Source organism: Theropithecus gelada, chromosome 3 (genome assembly GCF_003255815.1).
Source record: "Theropithecus gelada isolate Dixy chromosome 3, Tgel_1.0, whole genome shotgun sequence".
NCBI classification, from domain to species: domain Eukaryota; kingdom Metazoa; phylum Chordata; class Mammalia; order Primates; family Cercopithecidae; genus Theropithecus; species Theropithecus gelada.
In genome coordinates this window covers 14,405,906-14,428,152 of record NC_037670.1, presented here as the reverse complement: position 1 = coordinate 14,428,152, position 22,247 = coordinate 14,405,906, and the positions used below count along the sequence as shown (strand labels likewise).

Sequence of the window (22,247 nt, the reverse complement as noted above, 5' to 3'; positions counted from 1 at the left end):
TTTGTATTTTTTGTAGAGACGAGGTCTCCCTATGTTACCCACACTAGTCTCGAATTCCTGGGCTCAAGTTTTCCCCCACCGTCTTGGCCTCTCAAAGCACTGGAATGACAGGTGTGAGCCACCATAGGCCTGCACTTATTTTCTTAACTTTACTGAGTAAGTTAGAACTTTCAGAATAATATTGATGGACCCTGATAAGGAGCACCCTTGTCTTATTCCCGCACCTAGAGCCAGGTTCCCCCAGCATCTCAATGCAATGATTCCCCAAAGGTATTTGACCACAGGTCACTTTCGTCACCAAGAATTAGAGAATCCACATTCCACGTTTTGCCAGGCACGCTGGCTCACCCCCTGTAATACCAACACTGTGGGAAGGCAAGGTGGGAGGACTGCTTGAGCCCAGAAGTTCGAGACCAGCCTGGGCAACTTGGCAAAACCCCGTCTCTACAAAAAATACAAAAATTAGCCAGCCATAATGTTACAGGCCTGTGGTCTCAGCTACTCAAAAGGCTGAGGTGGGAGGATCTCAAGGTCAGGAGGCAGAGGTTGCAGTGAGCCGTGATCATGCCACTGCACTCCAGCGTGGGCAACAGAGTGAGACTCCGTTTCAAAAACAAAAACAAAAACACGTCTTTTTTTTTTTTTTTTTTCCGAGACAGAGCCTTGCTCTGTCACCTAGGCTGAAGGGCAGTGGCATGATCTCGGCTCACTGCAACCTTCTCCTCCCTGGTTCAAACAATTCTCCTGCCTCAGCATCCTGAGTAGCTGGGACTACACGCACGCGCCACCATGCCCAGCTTTTTTTTTTTTTTTTTTTCAGTAGAGACGGGATTTTGCCATGTTGGCCAGGCTGGTTTTGAACTCCTGACCTCAAGTGATCTGTTCACCTTAGCCTCCCAAAGTGCTGGGATTATAGAAGTGAGCCACTGCGCCCGGCCATAAACAAAAACATATTCTAAGTTCTCTACTCAGTATAATGTTAGTTGTTAGTTCCAGCAACTTCTTTTTCTAGTTTATTGATATTATATTTAATGTTCATTTCTGTTCAAACTAACACTTTTTTGGCATCTAAAAAGATGATCTGGCCGGGCACAGTGGCCCCCATCTATCATGTCAGTGCTTTGGGAGGCTGAGGTGGGAGGATGGCTCGAGACCAGGAGTTCAAGATCAGCCTGGGCAACATAGCGAGACCCCATCTCCAAAAAACATTTAAAAAAAAAGTCATGTGTGGTGGTACACGCCTGCGGTCCCAGCTACTCAAGAGGTCAAGGCGAGAGGATTCCTTGAGCACAAGAGATTGAGGCGGCAGTGAGTCAGGTTTGTGCCACTGCACTCTAGCCTCAGTGACAGAGCAAGACCCTGTCTCTAAAAAAGCGGGGGAGGGAAACCAAGCACAGTGGCTCACACCTGTAATCCCAATGCCTTGGGAAGCTGAGATGGGAGGATCTCTTGAGCCTAGGAGTTCAAGACCAGCCTGTGCAACATAGTAAGACCCTGTCTCTACAAAAAAGTTTTAAAATTAGCAGGGCGTAGTGGTGCATGCCTGTAATCCCAGCCACTCAGGAGGCAGAGGTGGGATGATTGCTTGAGGCTGGGAGGTCAAGGTGGCAGTGATCTATAATCACACCACTGTACTCTAGCCTGAGTGTTTGACCACAGGTTGCTTTTGTCATCAAGAGTTAGAAATCCACATTCTGAGTTTTGCTGGGCACAGTGGCTCACCCCTGTAATCCCAACACTTTGGGAGGAAGGAAGGAAGGAAAGGAAGGAAGGACAGGGGGAGGGAAGGGAGGGAAGGGAGGGAGTAGGGACAAGCACTGTGGCTCCCACCTGTAATCCCAGCACTTAGGAAGGCAGAGGCGGGAGGATCACTTGAGCCCAGGAGTTCAAGACCAGCCTGGGCAACATAGCAAGACCCTGTTCTCCTCCACAAAAAAGGGGAAAAAAGACAAAAAGTTAAAAGGGAGGAATAAAGAGAAATGAAGCTAGAGCACCCGGGTTCTACCTCGTATCTAGCAACGGCTGGCTGGGTACCCTTCAAAGTCAAATGGGAAAAAGTCCTATGCACCTTGACCTTCCTTAAATGGCTGTTTTGGGCACCAATGGCCTCCTTTATCAGGTGAAGACACCACAAAGGCAGGGCTAGTGACTGATTCACCGGTGTTCCCCAGGATCCCCAAGCGTGGCAGAAAGGAGGTGCTTGAAAGATGTTTGAAGGGAGACAAAGTGAGCAGGGAAAGGTGAAGAGCTTCAGGTGGGTCCAGTGGCTCACACCTGTAATCCCAGCACTTTGGGAGGCTGAGGTGGGAGGATCACTTGAGGTCAGGAGTTCAAGACCAGTTTGGCCGACATGGTGAAGCCCCATCTCTACTAAAATAATAATAATAATAATAATTAATAAATAATAAATAAGCTGGGCATTGTGGCTCACACCTGTAATCCCAGCATGAGGCCAAGACAGGCAGATCACTTGAGGCCAGGAGTTCGAGACTAGCCTGGCCAACATGGTAAAACCCCATCTCTACTTAAAAAAAAAAAAAAATTAGCCAGGTGTGGTGGTGCAAGCCTGTATTTCCAGCTACTGGGGAGACTGAGGCAGGAGAATCACTTGAACCCAGGAGGCAGTGGTTGCAGTGAGCCAAGATGGCACTACTGCACTCCAGCCTAGATGACAGAGCAAGACTGCATCTCAAAAAAATAAATAAATAAATAAAAGTGGGGAGATTCAGAGTACCCTGCACAGTGCATGAGACGGTGAGCACCAGTGACAGCTGTAGGGCCTGCAGAGGGGTAGGGACCTACCCGTCCCCAAAGTCCCAGCTGTAGAGAAACACGGCGGTCTTGAGGAAGTTGCTCGGGTCGTGGAGAAGGAAGGAGACTTTCAGGACTGTCTTAGTGAGATAGGAGCTGGGCCAGGGCAAGGAGGTGTTCTGGGTGACAACGAGGTCCCCAACGAGGAACTCTGAGAGAGAGAGAGAGACACGGGAGGATGAGTCTTGGAGATTCAGGGATCAGGGAACCAGATAGAGACCTCGTGGGCAGCTGTCAAAGCCACCGCTTCCCTGGCCGGACCTTCTGGCTCTCAGAGCTAGGCAGGGAGAGGGGACCCCACCCTTCCCCAAAGACCCCTGAACACAGAGGCCTCCACACCCTCCCCCTGCTGCATGAACACTGCTGAACACCAGAGGACTTTGTCACATTCACTGTTTTCTCTCCTGTCCCCTCTCACCAGGACCCTGAACTTTCTGGCACAAAAGATGGCCAAGGTCAGAAGGAAATGCATGGGCAGGCGCCGTGGCTCACGCCTGTAATCCCAGCACTTTGGGAGGTCAAGGCAGGTGGATCACAAGGTGGGGAATTCAAGACCAGCCTGGCCAAGATGGTGAAACCCCGTCTCTACTAAAAATACAAAAATTAGCTGGGTGTGGTGGCACACACCTGTAGTCACAGCTACTTGGGAGGCTGAGGGAGGAGAATCGCTTGAACCCAGGAGGCGGAGCTTGCAGTGAGCCAAGATCGCGCCACTGCACTCCAGCCTGGGTGACAGAGCAAGACTCCGTCTCAGGAAAAAGAAAAAAGAAGGAAATGCATAAGCTTTGAAAGGAACTTTTGGGGAATATTTCAGAATGTCAGGTGACCCTAGAAAAATTAGCAGTTCCAATGGCCGGGCACAGTGGCTCACGCCTGTAATCCCAGCACTTTGGGAGGTGGGCGGATCATGAGGTCAGGAGATCAAGACCATCCTAACACGGTGAAACCCCATCTCTACTAAAATACAAAAACAAAATTAGCCGGGCGTGGTGGTGGGCGCCTGCAGTCCCAGCTACTTGAGAGGCTGAGGCAGGAGAATGGCGTGAACCTGGGAGGCAGAGCTTGCAGTGAGCCGAGATCACACCACTGCACTCCAGCTTGGGTGACAGAGCAAGACTCTGTCTCAAAAAAGGAAAAATTAGCAGTTCCACTGATCACAGCTCCACATGCTGGGACCACTGTCCTGTGTCTACTTCTCTAAAAAGAAAAAAAAACTGGTGAGGCACGGTGGCTCACACCTGTAATTCCAGCACTTTGGGAGACCGAGGTGAGCAGATCACTTGAGGCCAGGAGTTCGAGACCAGCCTGGCCAACATGGCAAAACCCTGTCTCTACTAAAAATACAAAAATTAGCTGGGCATGATGGCCAGCACCTGTAGTCCCAGCTACTCCAGAGGCCGAGGCATGAGAATTGTTTGAACGGGGAGGTGGAGGTTGCAGTGAGCCAAGATCACGCCACCACTCCAGCCTGGGCAACAGAGGGAGACTGTCTCAAAAATAATAATAATAATAATTAAAATTAGTAAAAGTGGAAAGGGAGGCATGTTCAATAGAGCTCATTTGGAAAATGTTCAAACATAAAATAAGAAGCTAACTACCATTCAACTCTACCACTGTTGCCATTTTGAAGTATGACAAAGTATTTGCTCGTGTGTTTAATATACACATATATTAAATACAGATTATTGGGTTAGTTAGACAATTCTGTGCTTTGCTTTTTTAATATGTAATTTTACATGCATGTGTGTTTACCCATGGCATTACAAACTCATTGTAAGGGTCACTGTTAATAGTGGTATAAATGATTTCATTATATTTAGCCAGTATCCTCACGGTTGCTCACTTAGCTTGTTTATCTCTTCTTTTGCTATTATAAACGCTACTGCAATGAACATTTTCATGCATAAGGCATGACCCAAATGCAGGTTTATTTCCTGAAGATAAATTCATTATTAGACTGTAAAGTCCAAAGGGGCATCTTCTCTTGGAATGTGAGAGAGAGAGAGAGACAAAGAAACATAGAGACAAAGATAAAGAGACAGACAGAGACAAAGAGACAGAGACAGAAAGAGAGACAGAGAGAGACAGGGAAAACAGAGAGAGAGAAGAGACAGAGAGACAGAGGCAGAGATAGAGAACAGAGAGAAGGACAGAGAGAGACAGAGACAGACAGAAAAGAAAGGTGAAAAAGAGGGGAGAAAGAACCAGTGAATGACCGCAAGGCTACAATAATTTCTTTTTTTTTTTTTTAAGACTCAGTCTCACTCTGTCCCCCAGGCTGGAGTGCAGTGGCACGTTCTTGGCTCACTGCAACCTCTGCCCCTCAGGTTCAAGCAATTCTGCTTCAGCCTCCTATATAGCTGGGATTATAGGTGCCCATCACCATGCCCCACTAATTTTTGTATTTTTAGTAGAGACGGGGTTTCGTCATGCTGGCCAGGATGGTCTCAAACTCCTGATCTCAGGCGATCCACCTGCCTCGACCTCCCGAAGTGCTGGGAGCCACCGCGCCCAGCCAAGACTACAATAATTTCTAACCATCAGTACCTATTGACCAGCTGCTCTCCACAGGATTGTATTAATGTATACCCCCAGCAGCAAGAGGCGTCCATTTTAGCACAATACCTACTGGGGGGAATCACTGCAATTTTCAGATCCTTTCTAACTCGGCTGACCCAGGGAAGGAACCCATGGGCCTAATCTGCATTGATCTGATTCCTAGCGAAGCTGGATGTTTTTCTCTGCACCAAGGGTTTGAAGGCAAACTAACAAACAGGAGCAACCCTCACCTGTGATGGGGAGGACCACGAAGCCCCTGGCCACGGGCTGGCACATCCAGCAGTCAGCGGCAGTGACCCAGACGGAGACTGGGAATTCCCCGGGCACGTGGCCGACCACATGGATGGTGGAGCTGAGACCCTTCTCCGTCTTGCCAGTGAGCACCAGCGGGGTGTGGATCCAGTGGAAGCGGTAGAGGTGGGCGTCGGCGGACAGGGCCAGGCTGCTGTTGTCCTTGGCCACCAGGCTGGCCGAGATGGTCACCTCCGCTCCCGTGGTGGCAGGGCTATCGGTGGTGAGATTGAGTTCATACAGGCCTAGGAGCCCAGAAACAAAGACTGTGTTTCAGGAGGGTATGTGGCAAGGAGCCCCACAGCCACCTCTGGGCTGGCATCAACTATTCTATTTCCCAGGTGGAGAAACTGAGGCTCAGGCAGCTCAAGTGACTTGCCCAAGGGTCACTCAGCCAATTCAACATCAAACTGAGGTTCAAACCTGGGTCCCACTGACTCCAGATAACAGTCTTTTCAATGTTATTTCCCCTTCATTCCTTCCCTCCTTTCTTCCTTCCCTCCCTCCCTCCTCTCTCCCTCCCTCCCTCCTTCCTTCCTCCCTCCCTCCCTCTCTCCCTTTCTTTTCTTCCTTCCTTCCTCTCTGTTTTTCTTTCTTTCCTTTCTTTCCTTCCTCCCTTCCTCCCTTCCTTCCTTCCCTCCCTCCCTCCTCTCATTCCCTTTCCTTCCTCCCTCCCTGTCTCCCTCCTTTCTTTTCTTCCTTCTTTCCTTTCTTTCTTTCCTTCCTTCCCTCTCTCTCTCTTTCTTTCCTTCTTTCTTTTTTCTTCCTTCCTTCCTTTTCTTTCTTTCTTTTCTTCCTTTCTTCCTCCTCTCTCTCTCTCTTTTCCTTCCTTTCTCTGGATCTCACTCTGTCACCCAGACTGGAATACAATCATCACAGTTCACTGCAGCCTCCACCTTCCAGAATCAAGTGATCCTCCTGCCTCAGCCTCCCAAATAGCTGAAACCGCAGGCACACACCACCACACCCAGCTAATTTTTTATTTTATTTTTTGTAGAGATGGGGGTCTATGTTGACCAGGCTGCCCAAATTATATTTTCTTTTCATGCCAGCCAGGCAGGGCCTTGGTTAGTGGCTACTCTTCTGGGCAGGCCACACAGAGAGCATTTCTACCGTTCCCCAGAATCCTTGTGGTTTTGTTTTGAGACAAGGTCTCCCTCTGTCATCCAGGCTGGGGTGCAGTGGCATGATCATAGCTCACCGCAGCCTCAAACTCCTGGGCTCAAGTGATCCTCCCACCTCAGCCTCCCGAGTAGCTGGGACTTGTAGGTCCAAGTCACCACGCCTGGCTGATTTTTTCTTTTTTTTCCTTTTTTTTTTTTTTTGTAGAGACGGGATCTCACTATGTTGCCCAGGCTGGTCTCGAACTCCTGGCTTCAACCACTCCTTCTGCCTTGGCCTCCCAAAGTGCTGAGATTACAGGCATGAGCCAGCAAGCTCAACCACATTGCCCAAGATCTACTGGACAGTGCTGGTCTTACGCCTCTGGATTCCTCCTCTCCTCACTCCTCCCTCTCTGTCAGGGTTAAAGGATCCAGCTGTCGGCCAGGCACCATGGCTCACACCTATAATCCCAGCACTTTGGGAGGCTGAGGTAAGGTGATTACTTGAACTCAGGAGTTCAAGACCAGCCTAGCCAACATGGTGAAACCCTGTCTCCACTAAAAATACAAAAAATTAGCGGGGCGTGGTGGTGCATGACTGTAATCCCATCTACTCAGGAGGCTGAGGCAAGGGAATCGCTGGAACCCAGAGGCAGAGATTGCAATGAGCCGAGATCGAGCCACTGCACTCCAGCCTGGGCGACAGAGTGAGACTCCGTCTCAAAAACAAAAGAAAACAAACGATAAAAACACTTCCCTGTACCTTTCACCCCCTCAGCCCTCTCCCAACAGCCTGAGTCCACTGTTGTCACAACTCCACGTGGGAACGAAGGTTTCTTTACCTCTCCTACTACGCTTCAAAATCCTTTAGAGCAGGGGTCATCGCCATCGTCCCTGTGACCAGCACAACGCTTGGCACATAGCAGGTGTTTGGTACTGCTGTTGCCAAGAGGCACCTGGAGAGCAGGTGCAGCAGAGGGACCAGCCCACCTGGCCCGGCCCTGGGAGACTGTTCACCCGGGCAGCACTGACTGAGTCCCTTCCGTGGACCCCATCCCTACTGTGTTGGGAGGACCCAGAAATGCAGAACATGCCCCTCCCCCAAGGGACCTCACAGGAGACCTGCTGGGCTTTCAACAGGAAAGGCTGGCCAGGCACAGTGGCTCACACCTGTAATTCCAGCACTTTGGAAGGCCGAGGTGGGTGGATCACCTGAGGTGGGGAGTTGGTGACCAGCCTGACCAACATGGAGAAACCCCTGTTTCTGCTAAAAATACAAAATTAGCCAGGCGTGGTGGCATGCGCCTGTAATCCCAGCTACTCGGGGGACTGAGGGAGGAGAATCGCTTGAACCCAGAAGGCAGAGGTTGCAGTGAGTGAAGATCGTGCCACTGCACTCCAGCCTGGGCGACAAGAGTGAAACTCTGTCTCAAAAAATTTTTTTTAAAAAGGCCAATTATTTTACCTTGTGGTTTTCAACTATTTCAACTATTTTACCTTGTTGTTTTTCTTTCACAAATTTTCATTAGAACCCTTACCCTCTCTCTGCCACGCTATTATGAAGGGGGAGGGGGATGAAAACTGTTGGATAATATTCAACCCCCTTAGCTGCCCACGTCCCACCTGTCCCTCGACAAGTCTCCAATCTGGGTCCTTTTACAGTTCCCAAAATGTGACCGAAAGGTGGGTGCTGGCCTTCTGGCAACGGGGATGTGGGGAAAGTAGATGCACGACCGGGTGGGCACAAGGTCCCCCCGCAAGTCTCCTCAGGAACCTGTCAGCTCCGGGTCCATTTTAGGAAATCACTTCCAGAAGAAATAGCACTCTGGTCTCCCGGGCTCTAAAATCGCATCTCGGTCAGGCACGGTGGCTCATGCCTATAATCCCAGCACTTTGGAAGGCCGAGGTGGGCGGATCACCTGAGGTCAGGAGTTCGAGACCAGCCTGGCCAACATGGTGAAACCCCGTCTCTACTAAAAATACAAAATTAGCCAGGCGTGGTGGCGGGCGCCTATAATCCCAGCTACTTGGGAGGCTGAGGCAGGAGAATCACTTGAACCCAGGAGATGGCAGTTGCTATGAGCCGAGATTGTGCCACCACACTCTAGCCTGGCCAAAAAGAGCGAAACTTCATCTCAAATAAATAAATAAATCAATCAAATAAAATCACATCTCCCCAAAGCCAGTACCAACAGGGTGGAAAACCCCTCTAGATGAGGTGGCATTTTAAAGTAAAAAGGCTTCCTATCCTGTGCTCCCTGGGGGCTGGGGGTTGTGGCTCGATGACTGATCCTGATACATCCCCACCTCCCTGCCTCGTCCTCCCCTCCCTTAGCAGGTGCATGGTCCCCAGAGATCTGACGGATGCGCGGGCCACCCTCGCACAGTTTCCAGGGCAGGGCTAGCCCGGGAAGTAGAAGCAGGAATCGAGGGTGCAAGGGGTGCCCCCTCCAGTGCTCAGGCAACTCTGAGATTATTTTTTTCAGCTGCATCTCATTCATTTCGAAGCAACATCACCTGTCCCCATGGGGGACTCCGGCTCCAGCTTTCCTCAGGACCACATCACACCTTCACTGCTTTGGCCCACATTACACATTTCCCTTTCTTTCAGGGCAATTTCTTAAATTATAAAGGCATTTGAGGCCGGGCCTAGCCAGCTCACACCTGTAATCCCAGCTCTTTGAGGCCAGAGGGTCACTTGAGCCCAGGAGTTTGAGATCAGCCTGAGCAACACAGTGATACCCAGTCTCTACAAAAAATAATTTAAAAAATTAGCCGGGCATGGTAGCGTGCACCTGTTGCCCCAGCTACTTGGAAGGCTGAGGCAGGAGGATCTCTTGAGCCCAGGAGTTTCAGGTTGCAGTGAGCTATGATGGCACCCCTGCACTTCAGCCTGGGCAACGAAGTGAGAGACCCTGTCTAAAAAAAATAAATAAATAAAAATCAAGTCATTTAAGTCAAGATGCTGAGAGCTGGTCACTTCTGAGAGAATGCTGGCATTGAAAAGGGGACCTGCAGTGTCTTAACCCCAAAGAGGGAATTCCAGGTGCTGTTGTGGGAGCTTTTTCAGGCAAATACAGTGTGTATATCACATTGAGGGACTTGAAGCCCGTGTGGGCTACTGCTGCTGCCTGAGGCCACCCAACCAGTCTGTACCACCCTGGTTAGGCTCTGCTCTCCCTCCCCTTTGACTGGGAGGCAGCATTTGACCAGGCTGTGGACAGAGAGGTGCATGGATGAGAGACCACCTCCTCCCTTATCCCCCTAACTCCTGGCACCCTCCTCTCCTTCCCATCCCCTACCCACCACCCCAGCCCAGGAGCGTGGGCCTGAGCGAGGCTGGCAGGTGGCAGGGACATTCGGCTGCATGCTAATGGCCAAACAGCATCTGCAGTGAGACAGGCGCATGTCATCACGCAGATCGGTTGCCAGGGGAATGGATCAGGAGGGCAGTCGGCTGGGACTGGGAGGGGGGATTGGGGGGCAGGGAGGGGCTGTGTCTGCTGCAGACGTTGCTGCAGACACTGGCCCAGCTCATGGGAGCCCGCCCCCCCCGCTCCACCACCACCTGCCGGCTCCAAGGACACTTTTTTCTCAGTCTATTTTTTCAAAATCAGTTTTGTCACAGCCCCTGGGTGATGCTGCCCCTGTTCCTCAGGGGTCTCAGGGATTGCCAGGACATCCAGGGGGGAAATGGACCAGGAAGCCTTTGCCAAATGTGGCCGAAGGAACCAATCACAGGGCCTGCTGCTCTACCCATCAAATTCATCTTTCCAGGCCGGCGCGGTGGCTCATGCCTGTCATCCCAGCATTTTGGGAGGCTGAGGTGGGTGGATCACCTGAAGTCAGAGGTTCGAGACCAGCCTGGCCAACATGGCGAAACCCCACCTCTACTAAAAATACAAAAATTAGACAGGTGTGGTGGCAGGCGCCCGTAATCTCAGCTACTTGGGAGGATGAGGCAGGAGAATTGCTCGAACCCAGAAGGTGGAGGTTGCAGTGAGCCAAGATTGTGCCACAGCACTCCAGCCTGGGTGACAGAGCAAGACTCCATCTCAAACAAAAAATTCATCTTTCCATGTTTGGGAGTCCAGGTGACATGACCTTGGGGTATGGAGCAGCCAAGGCAGAGGTTTAGGGGACTCCACGGGCCCCCCAAGTCACCCAGAGCTGAAGAGGCAAAAGCAAAAAGAGATGGGGCAACCACTGTGAAGCTTGGCTCATGGAAGAAACACCTACCTTTTCCAACAACACAGCATGTGTGGCCCTGAACATTCTAGAAAATGGCTACCTCAGTCCTTTCACACAGAATATGCAGACTACCCAAAACACTCTAAAGTCTGGGTAACACAAGCCGGAATTAATTAATAGTCCAGTACATGGACTTCTGATTTACAAATCCCTGATTCATGCAGACTCCAGAAAGGGGAAGGGTAGAAAAGTCTACCCCACGGGTGAGGGAGAAGATATATTTCCCAACTCCACTCCCAGCCACTGTGATTTTGACCACATCGAGGGTGCAATTGGCTAGAATGGGAATCACACATGATTTCCAAATAATTCACTTTTGTTATTTTCTTTTGTTCTTTTTCTTTTGCAATTGAGGACACATTGAAAATCTCTGGACACAAATAAACCTGATGGACAAGAGATCCCTTTTCTGTATTTCCAGGAGGAAATAGGTGATCTTGTCCAAACGCAATGCCCATAAAATTCATCTAATTCATCCCTGAGTTGCAGGTTTTCTTTTACCTCGTGGTTTTTCTTTCACAAATTTTCATTAGATCCCTTGCTCTCTCTCTCTACTACTCTTTTATGAGGGGAGAGGGGGATGAAAAGCGTTGGATGGTATTCAACCCCCTTAGCTGCCCACGTCCCACCTGTCCCTCGACAAGTCTTCAATCTGGGTCCTTTGATGGTTCCCAAAATGTAGCAGAGAGGTGGGTGCTGGCCTTCTGGCGGTGAGGAAGTGGGGGCAGTAGACACACGACCCTGCCCCCCACACACACACACCCCGCCCACACACACACCCCAGCAACCTGTCAGCTCCGGGTCCATTTTGGATATCACCACCAGAGACGAAATGGCAGCCTGGCCTCCTGGGCTCCAAAATCGCATCTCCCCAAAGCCAGCACCAACGGGGTGAAAAACCCCTCTAGATGAGGCGACATTTTAAGGCAAAAACATTGCCCATCCTGTGCTCCCTGGAGGCCTGGGGGATTGTGGTGCCATGATGGACCCTGGCGCATCCCCACCTCCCTGCCTCATCCTCCCCTCCCTTAGCGGGCGCATGGTCCCCAGACATCGACGGATGCGCCGGCCACCCCCGCGCGGTTTCCAGGGCAGGGCCAGCCTGGTGGGGGGGGGGGGGGGGGGAAGCAGGAATCCAGAGGGTGCGGGGAGCCCCCTGCAGTGCCCAGACGACTTTGGGAGAAAAGGGTGAAAGGAGAGGGGAGAGGGCGCTGCAGCGGCCTCAGCAGAGGAGGGAGATGCGCTCAGGGAGCACGGTGCCACCTCCGCAATCCCGGATCCCGGGCCCACCCGCCCGCGGAGACGGTTCCAGGCCCCGGGCGGGCTGCCCAGCGCCTTACCTGCGGCCACCCCTGCCGGGGCCCAGGGCAGGAGGCAGGAGAGCCATAGGATGCGGCCGAGGCGCGACCACACTGCCCGGGCCATGGCGGGGCCCGGAGCGGGAGAAACGTGGGGCGGACGCGGAGGGAATGCAGCTCGAGCTGGAGAACGGCGGCGGCCGCTCCTCGTGGCGCGCAGCGCGGGCGGTGCGGGGAGGTGCGGGCGCCGTGCTCGCTCGTCCTCGCCGGGGGACGCTCTGTCGCTGCGCGCTGCCGCCGCCCACAGCCCGCTGCGCGACCCCGGCCCACGTCAGCCTCGCCGCGCGCCCTCCTCCTCCTCCTGCAGCCCCTTGCTCCCGCGTCCCTCTCCACCGCCGCGTCCTCCCTCCCCGCGTCTCTCCCCACGGCCGCGCCCCCTGCCCTCCAGGAGTCCACGATCGCCCCTCCCAGTTTGCCTCCCCTCTAGGGGTTCCCGAGCTCCCTTCCTGCGCCCTGGCTCCTCCCTGCACCGCCACCCTCCAACCCAAATCCACCCCCGGCCGCATCCTTCCCCTCCACTACCCGAGTCCACGCCCCCTGCACCTGCATTTTTCCCTTCCCCCGAGCCCCTCCATGTCCGATACCGCCCACTGACTCAGCGTCCCCAGGGGTGTGAGCTGCGCTGCAAGTCGCCTGCAGGTCCCTTGGGGCTCTCCTCCAGGTGCCTTCTCTCTGCATGTTCGTGGCTCCGAGATGCTGCTCCTCATTCAAGAACTGTTGAGTGCTAAGGTGTGCCAGGCGCTGGGCGAAAGGCCTGGAAAGGGTGAAAGACCTCGAAATTCCCCTTGGTGTTGCTGCTGCTGCTTCTCTTCTTTTCTTTTTCTTTTTCTTTTTTTTCTTTTCTTTTTTTTTTTTTTTTTTAATCTTGAGACAGTCTTGCTCTGTCCCAGGGTGGCGCTATCTCGGCTCACTGTAACTTCCGCCTCCCGGGTTCAAGCGATTTTCACGACTCAGCCTCCTGAGTAAGCTGGGATTACAGGTGCCCGCCACCAGGCCTGGCTAATTTTTGTGTTTTTAGTAGAGACGGGGTTTCACCATGTTGGCCAGGTTGGTCTCCAACTCCTGGCCTCAAGCGATCGTCTCGCCTCAGCCTCCCAAAATGCTGGAATTACAGGTGTAAGCCACTGTGCCCAGTCTCTTGCTCCTTCTTGAAAGAGGGGCCTGAGCGCCTGGCCCCTGCGCTGGGCTTGATGTCATCCCCTGTTTACCCTCTCACAGCTGCTGTGAGATGGGGCTCCTGCTCATATCTGGGCCCAGGGCCACTTCTTTGTCACTGAGGGCCTTGTGGGAGTCAGGCAACTGTGGTGAGGGGTGACCGGCCTACACGGTTACTGCCATTTGCCTTAGAGAAGCAGGGCTGGGCTCTGCTAGAAGCTGAAGGGGCCTGGCTGGCCTTAAAGGCTGGAAGCCCGGTGGGTTCTGGTTCCAGCTATGCTTCTGCTTTGCTACAAACCTGGGTGAGGGATCCTCCCACACAGTGAGGGCCTTTGACCTCCTCTCTGGCTTGTGGGGCACTGATGGACCATCACTGCACCACCCGGTGCACTGACATCAAGGCATCTAAAGCAGGGGTCTCCAAGCCCCTGGTCGCCAATACCAGTCCATGGCCTGTTAGGAACTGGCTGCACAGCAGGAGGTGAGCAGGGCCTGTGAGCCACACTGAGCTCTACCTCCTGGCAGATCAGCAGGGCATTAGATTCTCAAAGGAGTGCAAACCCTACTGTGAAATGCTCAAGTGAGGGATCAAGGTTGTGTGCTCCTTATGATAATCTAATACCTGATGATCTGTCACTGTCTCCCATCATCCCCAGACGGGACCGTCTAGTTGCAGGAAAACAAGCTCAGGCTCCCACTGATTTTACATGACGGTGAGTATGTAATCATAATAGAAATAAAGTATACAATAAAAGTAATGCACTTGAATCGCCCCGAAATCATCCCTCCAACCCCTCATTCATGGAAACATTGTCTTTGGTGCCAAAAAGGTTGGGGACTACTTGTCTAAAGGGCCCCTGGCTCTGGGATAGCTGTGAGTTTCCCTAAGAATGGGCCCCACCAGCCCCACTGCCATGTTCAGGGAATGGAGGGAGAATAGATTTGAGTGAAAAGTTAAAAGGGCTAGACAGGGCCGGGCACGGTGACTCACACCTATAATCCCAGCACTTTGGGAGGCCGAGGCGGGTGGATCATGAGGTCAGGAGTTGAGACCAGCCTGACCAAGATGGTGAAACCCCATCTCTACTAAAAATACAAAAATTAGCCAGACACGGTGGCAGGCACCTGTAATCCCAGCTACTTGGAAGGCTGAGGAAGGAGAATCGCTTGAACCTGGGAGGTGGAGTTTGCAGTGAGCCAAGATTGTGCCACTGCACTCCAGCCTGGATGACAGAGCAAGACTCCATCTCAAAAAAAAAAAAAAAAAAAAAAGGCAGGGGGGAGGGTTGGGTGTGGTGGCCCATGCCTGTAATCCCAGCACTTTGGGAGGCCAAGGTGGGCAGATCACGAGGTCAGGAGATCGAGACCATCCTGGCTAACACGGTGAAACCCCGTCTCTACTAAAAAACAAAAAAACAAAAAATTAGCCGGGTGTGGTGGCGGGCGCCTGTAGTCCCAGCTACTCGGGAGGCTGAGGCAGGAGAATGGCGTGAACACGGGAGGTGGAGCTTGCAGTGAGCCGAGATTGCACCACTGCACTCCAGCCTGGGTGACAGAACGAGACTCCTTCTCAAAAAAAAAAAAAAAAAAAAGTGCTAGACAGATGTCACCCCCTAGTGGCATCAACTGCCACGGTGGTGATAAATACCAGACCTAGGAACAAGGAGAATTTGGGTTCTCCCTGAGAGTTACAGGACCCTGGAGAAGTCACTTTCCTCTCTGCTAATTTTTTAAAAATTATTTTTTACAGAGATGGGATCTTGCTAGGTTGCTCAGACTGGTCTCAAACTCGTGAGCTCAAGCGATCCTCCTGCTTCAGCCTCTGGAGTAGCTGGGACAACAGGCATGAGCCACCATGTCAGGCCCCCTTTTTCTTTAAAATGGGCATCATCATAGTCCCAACACAATGAGACTATTGTAAAGATAAAAGGAATTAACATGTAGAACAGAACTTAGGACATAGTAAAGGGTTCAATCAGTGTTAGGTGTCAAATAGCAATTGCTGAAGGACTTCGGAGACATTGGCTTGTTCAGCAGGAGTTTGAAGCGCTTGAGAAGAAAATAGTCAGGGTTGCAAAGTTGCAAATCTTTAAGACTGTTTAACATAATTGGAAGGTCAGGTTGCTCCTGCGTTTTAAAATGTACCAAATAGAGTAAGATGTATTGTTTCTAAAATGTGTAACTTTATTTCACTGAGTAAGAATTTTACAGCAGCCACAGTGTTATCTGTGTTATGGAAGCCACCTTCAAGGCCACCCTGAAATTGATGCTGATGCCACCCTTTGGCTACTTCCTGTTTTTCACTCAGGATTTTCTTTTCTTTTTTTCTTTTTCTTTTTTTTTTTTTTAGACGGAGTCTTGCTCTGTCACCCAGGCTAGAGCGCAGTGGTGCGATCTTGGCTCTCTGCAACCCCTGGCTCCTAGGTTCAAGCAATTCTTCTGCCTCAGACTCCCAAGTAGCCGGGATTACACACGCCCGCCATCACGCCTAATTTTTTTTTTTTTTTTTTTTTTTTTTTTTTTGTTAGTAGAGATAGGGTTTTGCCATGTTGGCCAAGCTGGTCTCGAACTCCAGACCTCAGGTGATCCACCCACTGCTGCCTCTCAAAGTGCTGGGATTGCAGGCACGAGCCACCACGCCCAGCCAGGATTTTCCATAGGCATTACCCTTACCCCATCACCACCACCACCCTCACAGTACCCATCTCTGCTCCATCCCATAACAAGCTGGGAAGCTTCACTCTTCCAGGGAGTATCCGATAAGGGAGGGGCAGAAAATCCTCTCAGAAGGCTAGGTTTCCTTTTGATTTTTTTCTTTTTCTTTTATTTTTTGAGATGGAGTCTAGCTCTGTTGCCCAGGCTGGAGTGCAGTGGCATGATCTTGGCTCACTGCAACCTCCACCTCCTGAATTCAAGCGATGCTCCTGCCTCAGCCTCCTGAGTAGCTGGGATTACAGGCGCACACCACCATGCCCAGCTAATTTTTGTATTTCTTAGTAGAGATGGGGTTTCACCATGTTGGCCAGGCTGGTCTCAAACTCCTGGCCTCAAGTGATCCACCCGCCTCTGCCTCCCAAAGTGCTGGGATTACAGGTGCGAGCCACCGTGCCCAGTCCAGAAAGCTAGCTTTTCTTTTCTTTTTTCTTTCATTTTCTTTCAGAGAGGGGTCTCTTTACGTTGCCCAGGTTAGTCTCAGACTCCTGACCACAAGTGATCCTCCCACTTTGGCCTCCAGAGTAGCAAGGATTACAGGTGTACACCACTGAGTGCAACTTGGCTTTCCAAAATTAGTGTTGTTGGCTAGAAACAAAATTGGAGCCATGTATGTAATTTTAAATTTTCGAGTAGTCACAGTTCAAAAAAGAAATAAGTGAAATCAATTTTACTGCTGTTATAAAACTCCACATATTCAAAATATCATTTCAACGTATAATCAATGTAAAAATGATCAATAAACTGGGAGCAGTGGCTCACATCAATAATCTCAACACTGTGGGAGGCCGAGGGGGGGATCTCTTGAGGCCAGGAGTTCGAGACCAGCCTGGCCAACATGGCGAAACCCCATCTCTACTGAAAATATAAAACCTAGCCAGGCGTGGTGGCAGGTGCTGTAATCCCAGCTACTCTGGAGGCTGAGGCACGGGAATCTCTTCAACTGAGGGGCAGAGGTTGCAGTGAGCCAAGATCGTGCCCCTGCACTCTAGCCTTTTTTTTTTTTTTTGTAAGGGTTCACCATCTCATGTGCATTTTACACTGCGATTTCATCTCCATTCAGATGGGCCACACTGCACATGGGGCTAGCGGTTACTGAAGTGGGAAAGCACAGCACTCAGTTGTCTGGGTATAAATGGTACAAATAAGTCTGATCATCCCAAGAGTCTTCTTGGTCATCCTCCTTTTTTTTTTTTTTTTTTGAGACAGGTTCTCTCCCTATTGCGCAGTCTGGAGTGCAGTGGCACAATTGTGACTTGTAGGTCACTGCACCCTCTAACTCTTGGGATCAAGTGATCCTCCCACCTCAGCCTCCCAAGTAGCTGGGATTACAGGCATGCACCACCATGCCCAGCTAATTCTTTAGATTTTTGGTAGAGATGGGATCTCACTATGTTGCCCAGGCCAGTCTTGAGCTCCTAGTCTCAAGTGATCCTCCTGCCTCAGCCTCCCAAAGTACTGGGATTACAGGCATGAGCCACTGTGCCCGGCCTCAAGAGTCATTTTTCCCCCCCACAAATTCTCCCAGCCTAGCCTATTGGGGCCACAAGTACCTCTTACCAGGGTGACTTTGACCCTCCTCCAAGCATCCTCGCCTATGCCATATGTCTTCATCCCTGCTACTTAGCATGTAGTTGGGTGCAAAGTAGATGCTTGTGGATTGGCTGAAAGAATAAGATGAGGCCTCCCTTTGATAACTCCCCCAAAGCCTCGAACATGACTCAGTGTTGGAAGCCGTTTCTCCGTGCCTCCTCCGTACTGACCTTGGACTGCTTTTGCAGACACCATCTCATATGGTCACAGCAGCACAGAGGGGACATTCTCTCCCCTGGCGAGGTAAGCACTGCTCAGAACAGACACTGAGGGCAGCCTTAACAGGGGATGCCTGGAGCCAAACATCTAGAACGGCAGCCACGGGTAAGGGTCTGGGACCTGGGGACAGATCAGATGTTGTGAACAGTCAGACCTCATTCATCTGGCTCTGGGAGGAGGTGGTGGGGGAGGGATGGTGGCCTGTTTTGGTTCATTGAATTTTTCTGGGTAATGGAAAGTTTACACTTCTTTGATGTCAATTCTTGTTGATGAAAGTTAGTGTTAGTTGGTCTGTTGGCCCTAGCAAGGTGGTATAATCGAATCTTCTTTGGTCATTCGAGGGCAGTAGCCCTGGGGTCCATATCCCTACCACACATCCTCATTGTCCTGCATTGGAAATTAACTATGGGAGGTCAGGGGGTGCCGGGCAGGTAACGATGACTTGGAATCAGCTCCTGGGAGATGCATTTGGGGCTAAATCCTGGAGTAGCTTGGAGGGGTCAAAATGAGTTCAGGGATATCCTTTTTTTTTTTTTTTTTTTGAGAAGGAGTCTTGCTCCGTCACTGAGGCTGGAGTGCAGTGGTGCCATCTTGGCTCACTGCAACCTCTGTCTCCTGGGTTCAAGCATTCTCCTGCCTCAGCCTACCAAATGGCTGGGATTACAGGCACTCACCACCACGCCTGGCTAATTTTTGTATTTTTAGGATAGATGGCGTTTCACCTTGTTGGCCAGGCTGGTCTCAAACTCCTGGCCTCAAGTGATCCACCCGCCTCAGCCTCCCAAAGTGCTGGAATTACAGGTGTGAGCCACCACGCCCAGCCTATTCCTTCGTTTTCTAGAGACAGGGCCTCTCTCTGTCGCCTAATTTGGAGTGCAGTGGCGTGATCATAGCTCACTGCAGACTTCAACTCCTGGGCTTAAGCCATCCTCCTGCCTTAGCTTCCCGAGTAGCTGGGACTTTGGGTGCATACCACTATGCCCTGCTAATTTTTAAAATATTTTTTAGAGATGGGGTCTCGCTATGTTGCCCAAGTGGGTCTCGAATTCCTGGCCTGAAGCAATCCTCCCACCTCAGCCTCCTGAATAGCTGGGATTCCAAAAAAATCTCCAAAAATCCTGAAGGATTTTAAGCAGAGGAGTGAATGTGATCTAATTTACCTGATTGGGAGGAAGTTGACACCGTCCCTCACCTCTAATTCAGGAGACAGATGAGAAAACAGGCAAAAATCATGAAAGTGTGATGACTACTTTGATAGAAGCTTAGGCCACCTGAAAGCGCAAGGATTTTGCCAATGTTAGGGCCAGGCTTAACTGTAGGTCTTTATTATATGCAATTGAGCCAAAACTTATTTTTAAAAAGTGTCTACAGCTGTTTTCCTAACTCTCCTCAAAAAACAATATTAAACAATTGTTTAGCACACTAATTTCAGCCCTCAAATATTTCAGTCTTCAACTTCGGACCTCCTACTTATTATTTTTTTATTTTTATTTTCTGAGACAAAGTCTCGCTCCCACCTCAGCCTCCCCAGTAGCTGGGACCACAAGTGCCTGCCACTAAGCCCGACTAATTTTTGTATTTTTTTGCAAAGACAAGGTCTGGCTGTTGGCCAGGCTGGTCATGAACTTCTGAACTCAAAGTCCTCCCACGTTGGCCTTCTGAAATGCTGGGATTACAGGCATGAGCCACCACAGCCGGCCTGGACCTCCCACTTTTTGGGGGGCAGTGGAGGTAAGACAATAGCAGATTTTGCTTGCAAACAGGCAACTTCTTCCGTGATGGAAGGGCTATTCTGAGCCATTTTGTTTCTCCTGGGGCAGAATTAACTGGTGCTAAAAACATCCATTCACAATCCCAACATTTCAGCTGTGGCCTTGTCCTCGCGTGGCAACATTAAACAAGTAAGGAGCTTATTTCAGAAAAGAGCACCTCCCCTCCAGGGTACCCACGGGCATCGCGGCATTTATTTATTGTAGGGTGTGCAATGTATCTGTCTGGGAAGGGAACATAATGATCTTGGTGGGTTAGTGGTAAATGGGGTGAGGGTGGGGGGTAGGTGAAGGAAGGTGTAGGAGGTGGAACCAGGGCCTGGAGGTGGCCAAGTTCACGTCATGCTTCCACACTCTGTCCCTGTAACATGGTAACCATGGTGCCTGACCGTACCTTAACCTTCGAGACACCTTTTGGTCTGGCCCATGCCACCTCCCCTGGCTCCATCCCCACTCTATCCTTTCATTGCTCTGGCCTGGCTTAGGCCTCTCTCCATCCAGTTTTGATGGAGGTAGATCTGCCTGCCAGGTGGATCCAGCCTCGGAGGTAAAGCAGCTGCAGAACCAATGGGGCCTTTCTGCACCTGGGCGGCCACTTCCAGGAAGCCCACCTGGACTTTCTTTCACTAACAGGGTCTCGGTCCATCTCCAGCCTTCACTTTCCCAAAGACCCTCTTGGCTTCCTCTCCCTTCTGCGGGCCGAGAAGAACCCCAGGAGGGCAGCGGGGGGCCGGGAGCGAGGAGTGGAGGTGGCAAATCCTACCCTGCCTGCCACCTTCAGTCCAGTGGTGGACAATACCTGGGCCCCATCGCTGCCAACTGGGGAAGCCCCCCACCCCCAGGATCCCCGAGCATTCCCCGCGGCCTGGCTCTTGGGAGGAGACTTAGGGAAAAAGGAGCCCCTAGAACCCGGGCGCCGGCCCGGCCCCGTCACGGCTGGCGGGGGTTTAAAGGGCTGGGGCCCACCCGGACGGCTGACGCCCCTCCCCGTGCCCGTGCCCGCCCAGGCCGCACCCACTTGGGGGCGGCGCGCCGGGGACTGGCGCTCGGTCGGCGGGCGCGGCCGCTTTAAGCGGGGGCGGGACTGCGCGCGGCCGAGCGGCTGCGACGAGGACTCGGCTGGGGGTCGCAGGGGTCGCGGGCCGGGCCTGCGGGAGCCCGGCCGCCGAGGCAGGGGTAAGTTGGCGGGCGGGGGTCCGAACGGCCCCGGGAGGTGCGCGTGGCCCCCAGGCGTGGGGAGGCCTCTGCGGCGCGGCGGCTCCGCGGAGGGATGGAGCTGGGGGCTCCGAGCGCCCCGGGATCCTCTAGGCCCCAGCCAGAGCCCACCCGGGGCTGCGGGGCCGACGGCGTTTGCGGCCGAGCTGAGAGGAAGCTGTGGGAGGCGCAGAGCTCGCGGGCGCGGGAATTGGCGCTCGTCGCTCGCCGTAGCTCGGCCTGGGACGCGGTCGCAGAGCGCCAGGGACGGCGACAAAAGGAGGGAACCGGAGGGCCGTTTGCGAGCTGAGAGATCGGGTGGGACGTTGTGGTCGTGTCCCTCCGGAGGCGCCCCCCGGCCAACCTGGCACCTCCGGGCCTCTACGCAGGCACTGGGCTCGTTAGGCCCGGCGAGGGGAGAGAAGGTAGCTGCGACCACAGCGCCCCCTCTGGCCCGGCGGCGCCGCCTCAGGCAGGGCTCGGCGGGGTCTGGGGGCTGCAGGGCCGTTTTGTCCCCGGGAGTGGGAGTGGGAGCGGGCGCGGCGCCAGCCAGGCCTGGGCTTTCGGCGTTCGGGGTGGTGAAGTTGCTTTCCCTCAGACCGCGGAATGGGGGCGCTTTCCCCCGGCCAAGGCCCCCAGGCTCCGCGGGACCCCGGGAAATGGAAGAGTTGTCGACTTCCGTGGGAAGGGGGAAGTTTGGACAGGACTAGGGAGGTTCTTAGGCAGGGAGAGGCCGTGACCCCGAGTCTTGGGTCCCCTGGGATGGGGATGGGCAGGGAGAGGCCGTGACCCCCGAGTCTTGGGTACCCTGGGTTGGGGATGGGCAGGGAGAGGCCGTGATCCCCGAGTCTTGGGTACCCTGCGTTGGGGATGGGCAGGGAGAGGCCCGAGAACCCCATGTCTTGGCCCGATGGAGATGGGGAAGGGGGTGTCACCTGAAACAGGTAGTTGCCGGGTGCCTTAGCAGTGCATGACACACTCCCCCGCCTTGGTTTCCTTCGTGGCTTTTCCTACCTGGAGCCAGAAGGCTGGGGCTTCTGGTGGGCGTGTTGTGGGACACCTGTGGGCATGCTCTGTGCATGGAAGAAGCTTTTTTGGTGTTTAGGAGAGAGTGCCCGGAAGGAGCTCTCTAGTGTCACCTGTGTCCGCTGCAAAGCAGTGTATCCGGTAGGCCTGCAGAGGAGGTCCTGGTGTGTCTGTTGAAAGAAAACGAAGCCGTGAAACTGCCACTT

The 22,247-nt window shown here is 52.5% G+C and overlaps 2 protein-coding genes across 2 annotated transcripts in view; one reads left to right on the top strand and one right to left on the bottom strand.

Annotated features, from left to right (window-relative positions):
* The window catches only part of TMEM130 (transmembrane protein 130), a 37,757-nt gene extending 25,071 nt beyond the window's left edge, over positions 1–12,686 (bottom strand). The window contains exons 1-4 of the mRNA XM_025380448.1: positions 12,609–12,686; positions 12,356–12,519; positions 5,601–5,906; positions 2,803–2,962 (exon numbers count right to left, since the gene is read on the bottom strand). Of these exons, the coding sequence (XP_025236233.1) occupies positions 2,803–2,962; positions 5,601–5,906; positions 12,356–12,440 (551 nt within the window). The 5' untranslated portion in view covers positions 12,441–12,519; positions 12,609–12,686. The remainder of the gene's footprint in view (positions 1–2,802; positions 2,963–5,600; positions 5,907–12,355; positions 12,520–12,608) is intronic.
* Positions 12,687–20,901: 8,215 nt separating this feature from the next.
* TRRAP (transformation/transcription domain associated protein) overlaps positions 20,902–22,247 on the top strand; it is a 140,703-nt gene continuing 139,357 nt past the window's right edge. The window contains exon 1 of the mRNA XM_025379374.1: positions 20,902–20,997. The gene's annotated coding sequence lies outside the window, so the exon portion shown is untranslated. The remainder of the gene's footprint in view (positions 20,998–22,247) is intronic.